Below are 13,005 nucleotides of genomic sequence, written 5' to 3'. Positions count from 1 at the left end.
TTTGTATTTGAATGTGCCAGCTGATGATTGTATTGATGTACACTGTGTGATCCACCTTGAGTCTCAGGGGGAAAGGCAGATTATAAACAACATAAACAAAACAATTTTCTGGTATAATATGGAGTACCAGAGCTTCACAAATGTGTCACCAGATGGTCAGTGGCTTTGTAGCTTCAAAGAAACCATTAAAAAATTCAGTTATTGCCTGTGGGAGCCCAGAAAAAAAAAGATGATGCTCACCTTAGGGAATCTGCTTTCCTCATCAATGAGCGACACAATATTCATGGGTTTGAGTGCAATCACTTCTAAGGCTGTGTAGTTATCAGTGAAGTCAATGTGGTTCCAGGAGATGTGCTCAGCCAGGTATTCCTCCTGCTCCAACTTGAAGACATGTTGCACAAAGAACTGCTGGAGGTGCTCATTGGCAAAGTTGATACACAGCTGTTCAAAACTGCAGGGAACAGCAACCCAGAAAATGACAAACACTTCTGTGATGACAGTGTTATGCACGATCATTAATGTTCTTGTTAATGTCTAAACAGCGCTGGTTTATAGTTGGCTTTTCAGAATAGTAAAATTTATAACAGTGACCAATGTGCAAACTTTCTAAAAGGGACAACGCCAGATACAAGCCAAACACTGTCATGATGATCAGAAATAAGCTAATGCTGGAGTTAAGGTAGTATCAGAAGTTTTGGGATATTTTACCTATTTTAAAGAACCACTAATAGTTTTATGGAATTATCCAGAGCTTGTCCAATTCTAATGTACCTTTCAGTATGATGCTTAATCAGTATATATCATCCTCAATGTAGAATTTTATTCCCTGAAACGTCGCTTCCATCAACTGTAGTGGCTAAATCTTCTACCTGCCATTTGGAATGATGCAGATAATGTTCCACAGAGAAATTAATTAGGAATGTCGTACCTGTTGATATTAAAATTTTCAAAACCGAAGATATCCAGTAGTCCAATGGACCTGCAGATGTTCTTATTATCTTGTGAGGGTGGGTTGTAAATTGCAGCATTGATCTTATTCACTATCCACAAGAACAGGAACCCGTAGATACCCTGGAATGTGAAAAAATCAGTGCTCAAAAGCAATATGAAACTGTGTGCTTTAGAAAGATAATCGTTCCACTGACATCAGTATGTAAGGGTTAGCTAGCGGTTTGTCAGGCTGAAAGAGAGCTGAAAGATGACACCGTGAAATATTCAACTTTGCTTGGAGCAGATGAAAATTGATACGGACCTCAGATTTTGATTGATCATCACCGTTACTGTTATTTGAAGCTCATCAGAATACTTTTGAAGCGTTTAAAAACTTACATGGACTAAAAGAGAGTTCTATTTATTTATCACCAGACTGATCGATTATTTTCATGGAAAAGTGTGTGTAAGAAGTTTGTAAAAAACATTATTCTCAATGTTCACATGCAGATGCATTGTAATAAGTGCATTTGAAAATTTAACTATTTGGAACTATTTGGAACATTTTGAATACATTGTATTAACTTTTGTGAGAGAGAGAGAGAGCTTTTGCGTTGTTTATCAGTATGTAAGGGGCTGATGAACTGGAGGATTCTTTGGACCTTTCTAAGGCCTCCAGGGTCTGGCTTCTGCTTTGAGAGTGGTGTCTCAGTGCGGGGAGGTCTTGGAAGAAAGACTGGGTTGATCCACCCATAGAGTTCTCACCTGTCCTCCTTCTGTCACTTCTTAAACCTCAGAGACATGCAACCACCAACCCCTACTCAGCTGCCCGAGCCTTCTTTTATGGAGGCATCCCTCTAATCACCCAAACAAAGAAACCTGCCACCCCCGCACTGCAGGAGAGGCCTGTCTTTCCAAGGGAAAACTCTGCCTCCCCTTTAAAGGGTCTTCCCACCCCCTCCTATTCCACCGTGGAGATGGTGCCAGAGTCAGCCTTTCCCATCAGATGAAGTTACCATGGTTTTGGGGCCTGGGGTAAGGCCTATCCCTGCTGCTGGGCCTCTGCCCACCCTGGGAGGCCCGTGTTGGCTGCAGCATTGTTTGGGCTGTTGGTTGCAACAGCATTCTGTGGGCCCAGTGTGCTGGGGCCTCTAACTTGGGGGAGGACCTCCATTACCTGGCAAGGGAGCATCCGGGGACATTGGCTGGGCAGTAGTGAATCTTGGGCCCTGGGATGGGATGCAGACATATCATTAAAAAACCTAACATGAATCTTGGAGAGAAACAGCTGAAAAGGAAATGTTTCCTTCTTGATCTATGCAGATCTGTAGGTGGAAGTTAGCTGAGACTTTCTTATTAGATCGAACACAGAAGCAAATAGGACAATTAGGACATTGGTTACATGATTTTATCTTTAAACAACTATTTTATTACTATTTATGTTGTTCTAACTAATGAATTTCTTAAGCTTAGGAAGCATTCACAACCTTTACTGACCATAACAGATGCACATACATTGAAACAGTTGTTGATTTCCTTTACCTTCACAAAGGCATCTCTCACATCAGCAGCTTGGGCAACACTTAAGGGCATGGAGACACTTTCCCCTCGAATGATGATAGAATGGTTTGTAAGACTATTGTGGAGTTCCCCAGAATCTACCTGAAGGAATTAATATGGACTTAAGTAATTTAATGCAAATGATGCAGGGAGAAAAGGAATGGTATCTGATTCAGAAGAAGAGATATGAAGACACACAAGAGAAGGTAACAAAACAACACTGGACTGCCACCATGAGAATAATTTGAGTCAATGACAAAACAAGAAACCATCTATCCATAGCAAGGGTAACATGGCCAAAAATGCAGAAAATTATTAGTTTCAAGTAGGTAGCCTTGTTGGTCTGCAGTAGAATAGCAGGGTTTGAGCCCAGTGGTACCTTAAAGATGAACTTGATTTTCAGGGTACTTGCTTTCAAGAGTCAATGCTCCCTTCTTCAGATACAGCTTGTATCTGAAGAAAGGAGCTTTTATTTATAATAGCTACATTTTGTTTGGTAGCAGAATTACTCAGTCAGAAGCATTTACCTCAATGTACAGTAATTAATCCTCAGGCAATTAAACTGTAGAAAAGATAGAACTTACAGTTTATTAACGTAGATTCCATTCACAGTAATATCTTGCAGGAGAAAGAAAGAGTCCTAGTCTAAAGCATTACTTGCCCTATACCACGGCCGTTTAACTCAGTATCAAGGCTGGATGTCAGTGTATGAATGAGGCCTTCATAGTAAAAGCTCTCAAAACTACATCCTTCTCTTTGGAAGGCCATGAGGCAAGAAGAAAAAGAATCTCTCAAAGGAAACAGAGAGAGAGGAGGAGGAGTCAGCATTTCCACCTTAAACAAAGAGAAGCGGCTTACTTATCAAGAAAATAACACATACACACAGAAAGATGTAAAGCACTCCCCAATGTTCAAGGCATGCTGAGTTGTCTGTTATAATAGCTTTGACTCTCAAAACCTTATAACATGAAACTCTTCTTGGTCTCTAAGGTACCACTGGACTTAAATCCTACACAAAAAATATTAGTTTGTTTTCATAAGCATATAAGTGCAGCTGTGTTGGATAAAATCAATGGTTCATCTAGTCCAACATCCTATTTCACACACTGGCCAACCACATGCTCCCAGAAAGCCTACAGACTTGGCATGAAGACCTTTTGTGTCCTCCAGCCCTGACATTTGGATGGTTAAAGTCTGTGAACATGAAATTTCCATTTAATCATCAGGGCTATCCTCCATGAATAAGTCTAATCCCCTAAAGACAACTAAATTAGTAGCCATCACTGCATTCTGTAGCATTTAATGTCACAAATTAATTACTCTTCAAGTAAATACTTATTCCATATTGGGTGCCGGTGTGTTCTAGTTTTGTGGGACAGAAAGAAGTTCTCTCCATCCACTTTCTCTGCCCCTTGCATAATTTTATAAACCTTTATCATTTCCCTCCTTAGATGTCTTTTCTCTAACTAAAAAGCTTCAAACTCCTTAGCTTTCCCTTGCAGGGATAGTATTGCAACCCCTTGATCTGTCTGTTTGCCCTTATCCGCATCTTTTCCAGCACTACAATATCATTTTTTCAGATATGACAGCCAGAACTATGCAAAGTATTCCAAATGTGACCCATATCATAGATATATGAAAGGGGATTATGATAACAACCTTTTTTTTTCAATCCCTTTCCTAATAATCCCTAGTATAGAATTTGTTTTTTTTCACTGCTGAGCCAACATTTTCATCAAGTTATCTAGCATGATCCCAAGAGCTCCTTCCTGGTCTGTCATTGCAAGCGGAAACCCTAGAACCTTATAAGTTAGGATTTTTTGCCCCAATGTACATAATTTTGCACTTATTTTCCTGCACTCTAAACACTCTTGCAGAGCCAGCAAATAGATAACAAGTGGGATAATGTAAAAAACCAATACCTCAAGCAGTTTGGTTGCAATAGAGAAGTGTGCTGAATCCAGCACAGCAGAACAGTCCAAATTATCATACACAGCAGCTTCAAAAGAAAGAGCAAATCTTAGTAAATATATGTAACATAAATCATGTTGTAATATTTTTCTCATTCTAAAGCAACTGTAAAGCAAGAACAACATGAGAACAAAAATGTAGTCCCTGTAAGATATTACAGTGTGACCTGTTTTACAATGATGCAATATTTCTGGCTCAAAATAGCAGCCCCAGGGATGGTACAAGCATATGTAAAGAAGCAGAACAACTGGCAATAGTGACATAGCAACTTCTGCAAATGAACTCATTACAAAGATAATTGTCATCTCAGCTCAATAATACAGTTCCTCATTATTTCCTTCTAAAAATATTGATTCCTATAGATCACTAAGATCTGACATTATTCATTGTTTACAGATTTCTTTTTTTCCTATATGTAGGGCTATATGACTATATTAATACTTCTGTGACACACACAGCTTTGAATTTCTAGATTTCTCTGTAGCTTAAATATAAAACACATTACACAATTGTTAGCAGTCAGACCCCTTCCTCGCACTAAGAGGGAAGTTTAGAGATGGAATATCATAAATGCCCCTTTCCCCATATGCCATAAGTCCAAGGCACTGACTGGCCCAAGGCAGAGTGAATGCCAAGTGGGTGGGAGCCTGGAAAATTACCAGAATAGGAGTCAGAGGTGGTTGACAGACTGACAGCCCCTCCACACCTCAGAGAGATGCAGAGATAACAAGGTTTCCTAAGAAAACCCTTGTCTAAACCCATCAATGCCTGGCTACACTTCCCCTCACCCACCTACCTTAATCAAAGCTATTCAGTAAACCTGATGCTTACCAGGTCATCATCAAGCAATATTTTCACCTACAGTCTATCCCAGATAGTCACTTCACCCAACTTACTATTCTACCACCGAACAAACCATTAAGTTATTGTTTTTGGGAGCAAGATGTCAGCTTGCCCCAGGGAGCATTTCACCCTATAACTGGGTTCCCCATCCATGTGCTCTGTGTGTGTGTATTGGGACCCACCATACATTCTCAAATTCTTTTGGTCTTCTGTGAAATGCTAGTCGTTTTGCTGCTGTCTTCATGAACCTCTATTTTCAAGACTGACAATTATCACCCTCCCTAAACTGCTTTCTTCTCCTTTCCTCCCTGATTTTCTTAGTTAGCCTTGTATGTGTGTTGTATGTGATTTCTGTACATTTGCCTTTTTATTTCTCTAATAAAAATCCCTTTCTGGTTGAACATCTGCCTGATATATTTGAGAGTTCTCTATGGAATAATCTCTATTAACATTGGTGGAGATTCCTAGTTACCCCCTCTCACTTGCCTCCTGAATGCTAATTCCCCCAAACAATTAAGGAGACCTCCTATTTGGGTAATATTTTGGTTAATAATATCTATAATAAGGAGAATAAACAAGTTTCTAGATGCGGGGAGGGTGGAATATAAATGTAATACACTAAATTAAATTAAATCTGCTACTGTAGCCAATATTTCAACTATATTTATTATTGCAAGCACATACTCCAGGCTCACCTTCAAATTCCATATTCCCCAGGTGCAAAATAGCTCCCAGCAGTTTGCTTATTTCCCAATGCTCAGAATCAGAGAACATGAGGATCTTCATAGCAGAGCAGATATGAACATATTCTTTGGCATCATTACGACCTTCACAAGAAGTACAGTCACCCTGCAAAGCAACATAGATGCAAAACAATACCCAAACCAGTCCTCATACTGCAAGTTCAGCGTGTAACCCCTATGAGATAAAATAGTAAAGAGTCCAGAAGCACCTTTAAGACTAACCAACTTTATTGTAGCATAACCTTTTGAGAACCCCAGCTCTCTTTGTCAGATTCATGGAGGATATGAAGAAACTGGCCAGAGATATATAGGTGGTGAGGGGAGGAGGGAGAGGGTGCAGGGAGTGAGGGCCAGACTAGTACCCAGAAACAGCCTGCTCCAGGACAAACCAAAAAGAACCAACAACAGAACACCACTGGTTGTCACTTATAGTTCCCAGCTCAAACCTATCCAATTTATCATCAGTGATCTACAGCCCATCCTGGAAAACGATGTCTCTCACAAGTTCTGGGAGGAAGACCTCTCCTTGCCTACAGACAGCCCTCCAACCTTAAACAACTTCTCACTAACAACCATGAACCAGCTAGCAGAGTCACCAACAGTGAAACCAGACCCTGAAACAGACCCGAACAGAACAGAACAGATGCCAACTTTGCCCACATATCTACCTAGAAAATATGATAATCCCTGGCTCTTACAGCTGCTCATCCTCCAATGTGATCTGTGCCCTCATGTGTCAACAATGTCCATCTGCTCTGTACACAGGACAAACCAGTCAACCTCTGCACAAAAGAATAAATGGACACAAATCTGACAACAAAAAGGGCAATATACAGAAACCAGTACGAGAACACTTCAATCTACCAGGACATTCCATCAAAGACTTAAAGGTCACCATAGTTCAACAAAAACATTTCAAAAACAAAATCCAACGGGAAGCTGCTAAATTGGAATTCATATGTAAATTTGACTTGGTCAGACTTGGATTGAATAGAGACTCTGGGTGGTTATCTCATTACCAGAAGTAACTGCTTTCAGGAATTCCATTCAGATTCAGCAATGGAGGAAAGGGGTCACACCCTGCCTGGATTGTGCACTCCACCTCTTTCATGACTTTTGCAACTGATTTACATTTACATGGCCCTCACTCCCTGCACCCTGTCCCCCCTCCCCTCACCACCTATATATATCTGGCCAGTTTCTTCATTTCTTCCATGCATCTGACGAAGACAGCTGTGGTTCTCGAAAGCTTATGCTACAATAAAGTTGGTTAGTCTTAAAGGTGCTACTGGACTATTACTATTTTGCTACTACAGAGTAACATGGCTAATTCCTAATGAGGGCATATATCAGATTGGAGGATGAGCAGCTGTAAGAGCCAGAGACAGTGTAGTTGATGCCATTGGGTCCTGTAATTGTATTCCCTGGGTAGATATAGGGGCAGAGCTGGCATCTGGGTCTGTTGCAGGGCCTGGTCCCTGTGCTGGTGACTCTGCTGGCCGATTCATGATTGTAAGTGAGAAGTCGTTTAAGATTCCTCCAATCTGATATATGCCCTCATGTGCCAACAATGTCCTTCTGCTCTGTACATTGGACAAACCAGCCAACCTCTACGCAAAAGAATAAATGGACACAAATCTGACATTAGAAATGGAAACGTCCAAAAACCAGTGGGAGAACACTTCAATCTACCAGGACATTCCACCAAAGACTTAAAGGTCGCTGTGGTTCAACAGAAACCTTTCAAAAACAAAATCCAACGGGAGGCTGCTGAATTGGAATTCATATGCAAATTTGACTCTGTCAAGCGGGGACTGAATAGAGACTATGAATGGTTATCACATTACCACAGGTAACAGATTCTCTTTACAGAGGCGTGATCTGGGGGAGCCCAGTGACGCCTGGTGTGGGCTTTCGGGGACCACAGTTCTCTTTGTCAGATGCAACTGGCAGGGAGAGCTGTGGTTACCGAAGGCTTATACTACATAGGAATTGGACACCTTCACTGCTACAAACTGACTGCACACCAAAAGGAGATGTTTACATTTCCAAGCAAAGGAATGTTTTGATTGCCTCTATGCTAATTGCATTCTGCCTTCTTGTGATTTATGACCCCTCCCTTTTCTCTCTCTTTCCCCCTCCTCTTCTGTATCTGCCCAGTTTTGATCAGGCATCTGATGAAGAGAACTTGATTCTCGAAAGCTTATGCTATAATAAAATTGGTTAGTCTTAAAGGTGCTACTGGACTCTTTTTGATTTTAGTCCTCTAAATAAACTGGAAGCAACCACTTACCATAGTAAGGTAGGTGTACTCAGCAGCAGTGCCCAGATTTAGCATCTTTTTCTGTTCTATATTCATTCCCATTAACATGCAGTAAAAGATGTGATAGTTCCTTTCATTTGGAGCCTAGAATGGTAAAAAGACCCCCATAAACACAACTGTAAACACAAAGACACTGTTTATATGTGTACTAAAAAGATGCTTTTACCTGGCGACAAACCCGGGACTTCTCCAGAAGGAACTGTTCTATCCGGGCTCCTTCAATCACCCCATTTTGACTGAAGTGAATGTCAAGGTATTTCCCAAAGCGGCTTGAATTGTCGTTTTTAATTGTCTTGGCATTTCCAAAAGCTACAGTGAATGAGATGGCATTGTTCATTTGAAATCACTTTGCAGTTTCCTTTGCAAAGTAGAATTTGTTTACTTTGTTTTAAACCACCATTGGTTTTAAACCACCATTGCTTGGGGCAGCTAGCATTTTAAAGGTATAAATCCATTAAAACAGCTTGATTAAAATATGAAAAGTACATAGACTTCTGCCAGCTTTTAAATTTAAATATTTACAGTGTTACCAGCAACAAGGGACTGGGGAAATTGTTTGCACTGTTAAGGTTTATGGCCAGACAAAGATATTTGGTGGAAAGCACAACCACACAATCTCACTCCATTATCATATGTGGGGAGAAAATTGGGAAGACAGCCAGTGTGGTGCAGTGGCTAGAGTGTCAGAATAGGATCTGGGAGACCCAGGTTCGAATCCCCGTTCTGCCATGGAAGCTTGCTGGGTGATCTTGGGCCAGTCACACTCGCTCAGCCTAACCTAACCTCACAAGGTTGCTGCAAGGACAATGAGCCAATATAAGCCAATGATATAAGCTACTTTGGGTGCCCAGTGGGGAGAAAGACGGGATATAAATAAAGTATCTTCCGGTCTGGATCGTATATTGTCATCCAATCTGACAAAAGAGGTGTAGACTTAATACTATTTAATACAACATTTTAAGTTCAAGTTACATCAGCTGGATTTCAGATCAGGTGCTGGGAACCATGGTGAACTAAGGAGAACGTGCAGAATTCTTAAGAAGGCAACAACTGCCATGTACATAAGCGGAATAGTAAAATAGTAATTTTAATTCTTTTAAAATTATTCTTAACCTCTGTTGTATATATATGGCAGATTTCACTATCTTGAGAATTCTCTCTGAAGTTAATTGCATCTCCTTGTTTCCCAATAGCTGAGCTAAAATCTCATTCTGTTACTGACCATGGCAAAAGGTGAAGTGTTTAACTAAATAAATTTTGTTAATAAGTTATTTGCATATGATTTGCATATTTTCCCAATTGACTGCATTGGCTCCAGATTTTTTAATTCGGCATTGTTTTCCAGATCATACACACACACACACACACACAAAACTTCTATGTATGTCAGATCATACATACTCTCTCTTACACACACACACACACACACAGAACTGTCATATAAGAAAACTGTATGTCTGTGTTTGTGAAAAGGGCTTTGAAACCACTTGCATGTAATACTGAAATGTAGTAATTTACTAGCAGTGCCATCCTAATCATTACTACACCCTTCTAAGTTCATTGGGTTCATTTAACTTAACTTAGAAGGGTGACACTCTGCTTGGACTGGCCCTGCAAAAATTGCTCATGGACTTTATGATTTATATGCTAAGGTCTCCCCAGTCCCTCTTAGCAGTGTAATCCTATGCAGTTACTCCAGTCTAAGCCCACTGAAGTCAGTGGGCTTAGACTGGAGTAACTCTGCATAAAATTGTACTGCTAGGCAATGTTAAATGTTAGGCAATGTTACAATGTTAAATGTTATGATCCTTTGCGGAGGGCACTGAAAAGCTCTTACCTGTGTTGGTGCTCCATTGCAAAGGTGCAACATTTCAAAAGCTCTTACTTTGTGCACTGGCCTACATACAAGTAAGCGTCTGGATGCTAGGGTCATAAGTCCCTGCTGGAGTCAGTTGTGCTAATGAAACAGAACTCTCATGGCACCTTAAAGATGAACCTCTATTCCAGCATGAGCTTTCATGAGCTCACTTCTTCAGATGCAAATTAGAGGGAAATAATTTTGCACACATTTATAAGGAAAATTAGAGGGGAAATGAGTTGAGGCAGAGAGAGGATTGGTGTGGAACCTGTCAGAAATTTTTCAGCTCTGTGTAAGGTACTCAAACAGATTAGGTTGTTACATGTAACGGATGATGAAAGAGGTCAGCCTCTTATGGAAAGCAGACAAACAAATGGGTAGTAGGTTAAAAGTTGGCCTTTTAAGGTGTCACCAGACTTCTGTTCTATTTTACTACAATAAATACAGCTACCTCTCTGGAATTCTGCTAATATGCAGACATCTGGGGAAACCCTTTTTCATATTATTGCCATTGTGGAATTTGGACAGCCTCCATGTATGCTGCTCTGAGTTCCTTGGAACAAGAGTGAGAGAAAAATGTTTTAGATAGCCCCCACACAGAGGTCATAATGTTTAAATAGGTCTCCAGCTTCCCAGCCACTTTATGACCTGACAGAAGCTAAGTCACTGATAGCTATAACTCATCTGCTATGATCTCTTACTTACCTAAAAAAATGAGATATTTGAGCATCACCACTAACTAGGCATTACACCTGCTTTCTTATTCCCACTGCATCAAACATTCAGATGTATAGCCTACCTTCTAAAATGGGATTGGCCTCTAGAATCTGCTGCTCAATCCAAGAATGTTGACCACTGACAGAAGCTAAGAACTGCAATATCAGCTTTGTGCTTTCAGTCTTCCCAGCTCCAGATTCTCCACTGCAATAAAATAAAAAATCTGAAAAAAACAGCAGTTGGCTCCCCTGATCAACCAGAATAAGAAATGAAATCTGTTTTCCTTGTGCTTGAATGATTTTGGTTAAATGTTTGAGGAAGTGAATTTTACTTTCTATGACCACACTTCCTATGATTGCCCAGTAACAGAAACAGATAAGGCAAGGCTTAAATAATTTAACAGGTAGTTTCGGTAAATGACAGCTAGGCAATTAAGAGTTGTATTCATATGGGTGATGGTGAGGTTAATGCCCTGGGCAAAGAACACACAACACACAGCATGACTGGATGAAATGGGCCACAACTGTATTGATTACAGCCATTACAGCATTGGCAAAGCATAGGGCAACAGATCCGCTGCACTGAACGGCCCCCTGTGGTTCAATGGTTGCTTCCCCAGCATAACTGCTGGGCACTGTGGGATGGTAGGTGATGTACTACGGTTGCAGCATTGCCAGACGGCCCCTGCCAACCAGGGCAAAGTCTGCAACAGCCCCACCCAAGCACATACCCTTTGGCTTCACCCCAGATCCCTTATGGGGACCTTGAGATTTGGGGTGAGCTGCACAAGTCAATCCAGTGGATCCAGCCCAATTCCTGGTCATCTCCTCCGCTGCCACCCCAAGAATGGCAGCAACCACACAGGCTACAGGAGAGGAACCCCGTCCTGCCTGAACTCCTCACTCTGCACCCCTTGTCACGCCTCATTGAGTGGAACTACAAGTGACAAAAGGCACAGGTTGGACACTTGTCAGCTTACCTCAAGTTTTGATGGGAAATGTAGGCAGCTTGGTGGAATGTTGGACAAGTGACAGTTGAAAAGTCCATTGGACAGCAGTCGGAGAGCCAAGCTGCAAGACTAGGATGCCTACATTTCCCATCAAAACTTGAGGGAAGCTGACAAGTGTCCAACCTGTGCCTTTTGTCACTTGTAGTTCCGCTCATTGTCTCCACCTGGCCTTGCTCCATGGCTGCAACCTTGCCTGCTGGTGAATCAGTAAGCTTCCTTTAAATTCACCTCCCTCCCGCCAAACTTTAATTACCACTACTAGTCAGTTACATAAGGGCACATACTCTGAGGTGAGGATTATTTGGGAAGGGGGGTGAAGCCTTCTCAGTCTTACATGTAGCTGGTAACAGTATACATAAGTTTTCAAAGGGTAAGAGGTGGCTCCTAAGAGCCAGTTTAGATTATGTACCCCAGATTCTCATCCATGGCTGCACATCAAGGTAATTTATACTATCTTAAAATTACAAACATTAATGAACTAATTAATCCCCATTATTTCTATGTATTTAAAACATATTATAAATTCACCAGTGTATACCTGTACTTTTATACCTCTACCCAGGGGTCATTTCGTAGAACTCATTAGTATAACTCATTACTCTTTCTTTGTCTGTTCTTGTCCAATGGAGCAAGGATTTGTTTTTATTTTAAGTCAATCTACTGCATGTCTAATACTTTATACACAAACAACTTTTTAGATACAGTTCATCTGAGAAGGGGAATGGTTTTTGAAGATGTCATAAGATACATATCTCATTATTTTCAGGGTTTTTTAAAGTCTGGTAGTCTCTCCAAAGCTATTCAAAATATTTTCTCTTCAGCAGAGCATCAAACTTCCTCTGCCACTCCTTGCCCATTACCTGATGACACAGCACTGGTCTCTCTTATTTCTCTTCATGTTGAAATAACAGTTGTCTGCGATGGCGAAGACATGAGGTGGCAATTCCCCAATCCTTTTGTTACAGTAGAGTCTGATTTGTTCCATAGTATATAGCGGCAACTCTTGGTACGGATTCACTGCTACTAAGATAGAGCCTGTATAGGTCTAAAA

At 40.9% G+C, this 13,005-nt stretch overlaps 1 protein-coding gene across 1 annotated transcript in view; it reads right to left on the bottom strand.

The window, feature by feature from the left end:
* MYO7B (myosin VIIB) overlaps positions 1–13,005 on the bottom strand; it is a 101,714-nt gene that overhangs the window by 79,215 nt on the left and 9,494 nt on the right. The window contains exons 5-13 of the mRNA XM_054982519.1: positions 12,815–12,999; positions 11,028–11,149; positions 8,537–8,679; positions 8,341–8,454; positions 6,000–6,153; positions 4,413–4,489; positions 2,473–2,592; positions 929–1,071; positions 241–451 (exon numbers count right to left, since the gene is read on the bottom strand). Of these exons, the coding sequence (XP_054838494.1) occupies positions 241–451; positions 929–1,071; positions 2,473–2,592; positions 4,413–4,489; positions 6,000–6,153; positions 8,341–8,454; positions 8,537–8,679; positions 11,028–11,149; positions 12,815–12,999 (1,269 nt within the window). The remainder of the gene's footprint in view (positions 1–240; positions 452–928; positions 1,072–2,472; positions 2,593–4,412; positions 4,490–5,999; positions 6,154–8,340; positions 8,455–8,536; positions 8,680–11,027; positions 11,150–12,814; positions 13,000–13,005) is intronic.

Source organism: Eublepharis macularius, chromosome 6 (assembly GCF_028583425.1).
Source record: "Eublepharis macularius isolate TG4126 chromosome 6, MPM_Emac_v1.0, whole genome shotgun sequence".
Lineage (NCBI taxonomy): Eukaryota > Metazoa > Chordata > Lepidosauria > Squamata > Eublepharidae > Eublepharis > Eublepharis macularius.
Note: the sequence above shows the minus strand (reverse complement) of the source record. Positions and strands in the feature narration are given on the sequence as shown.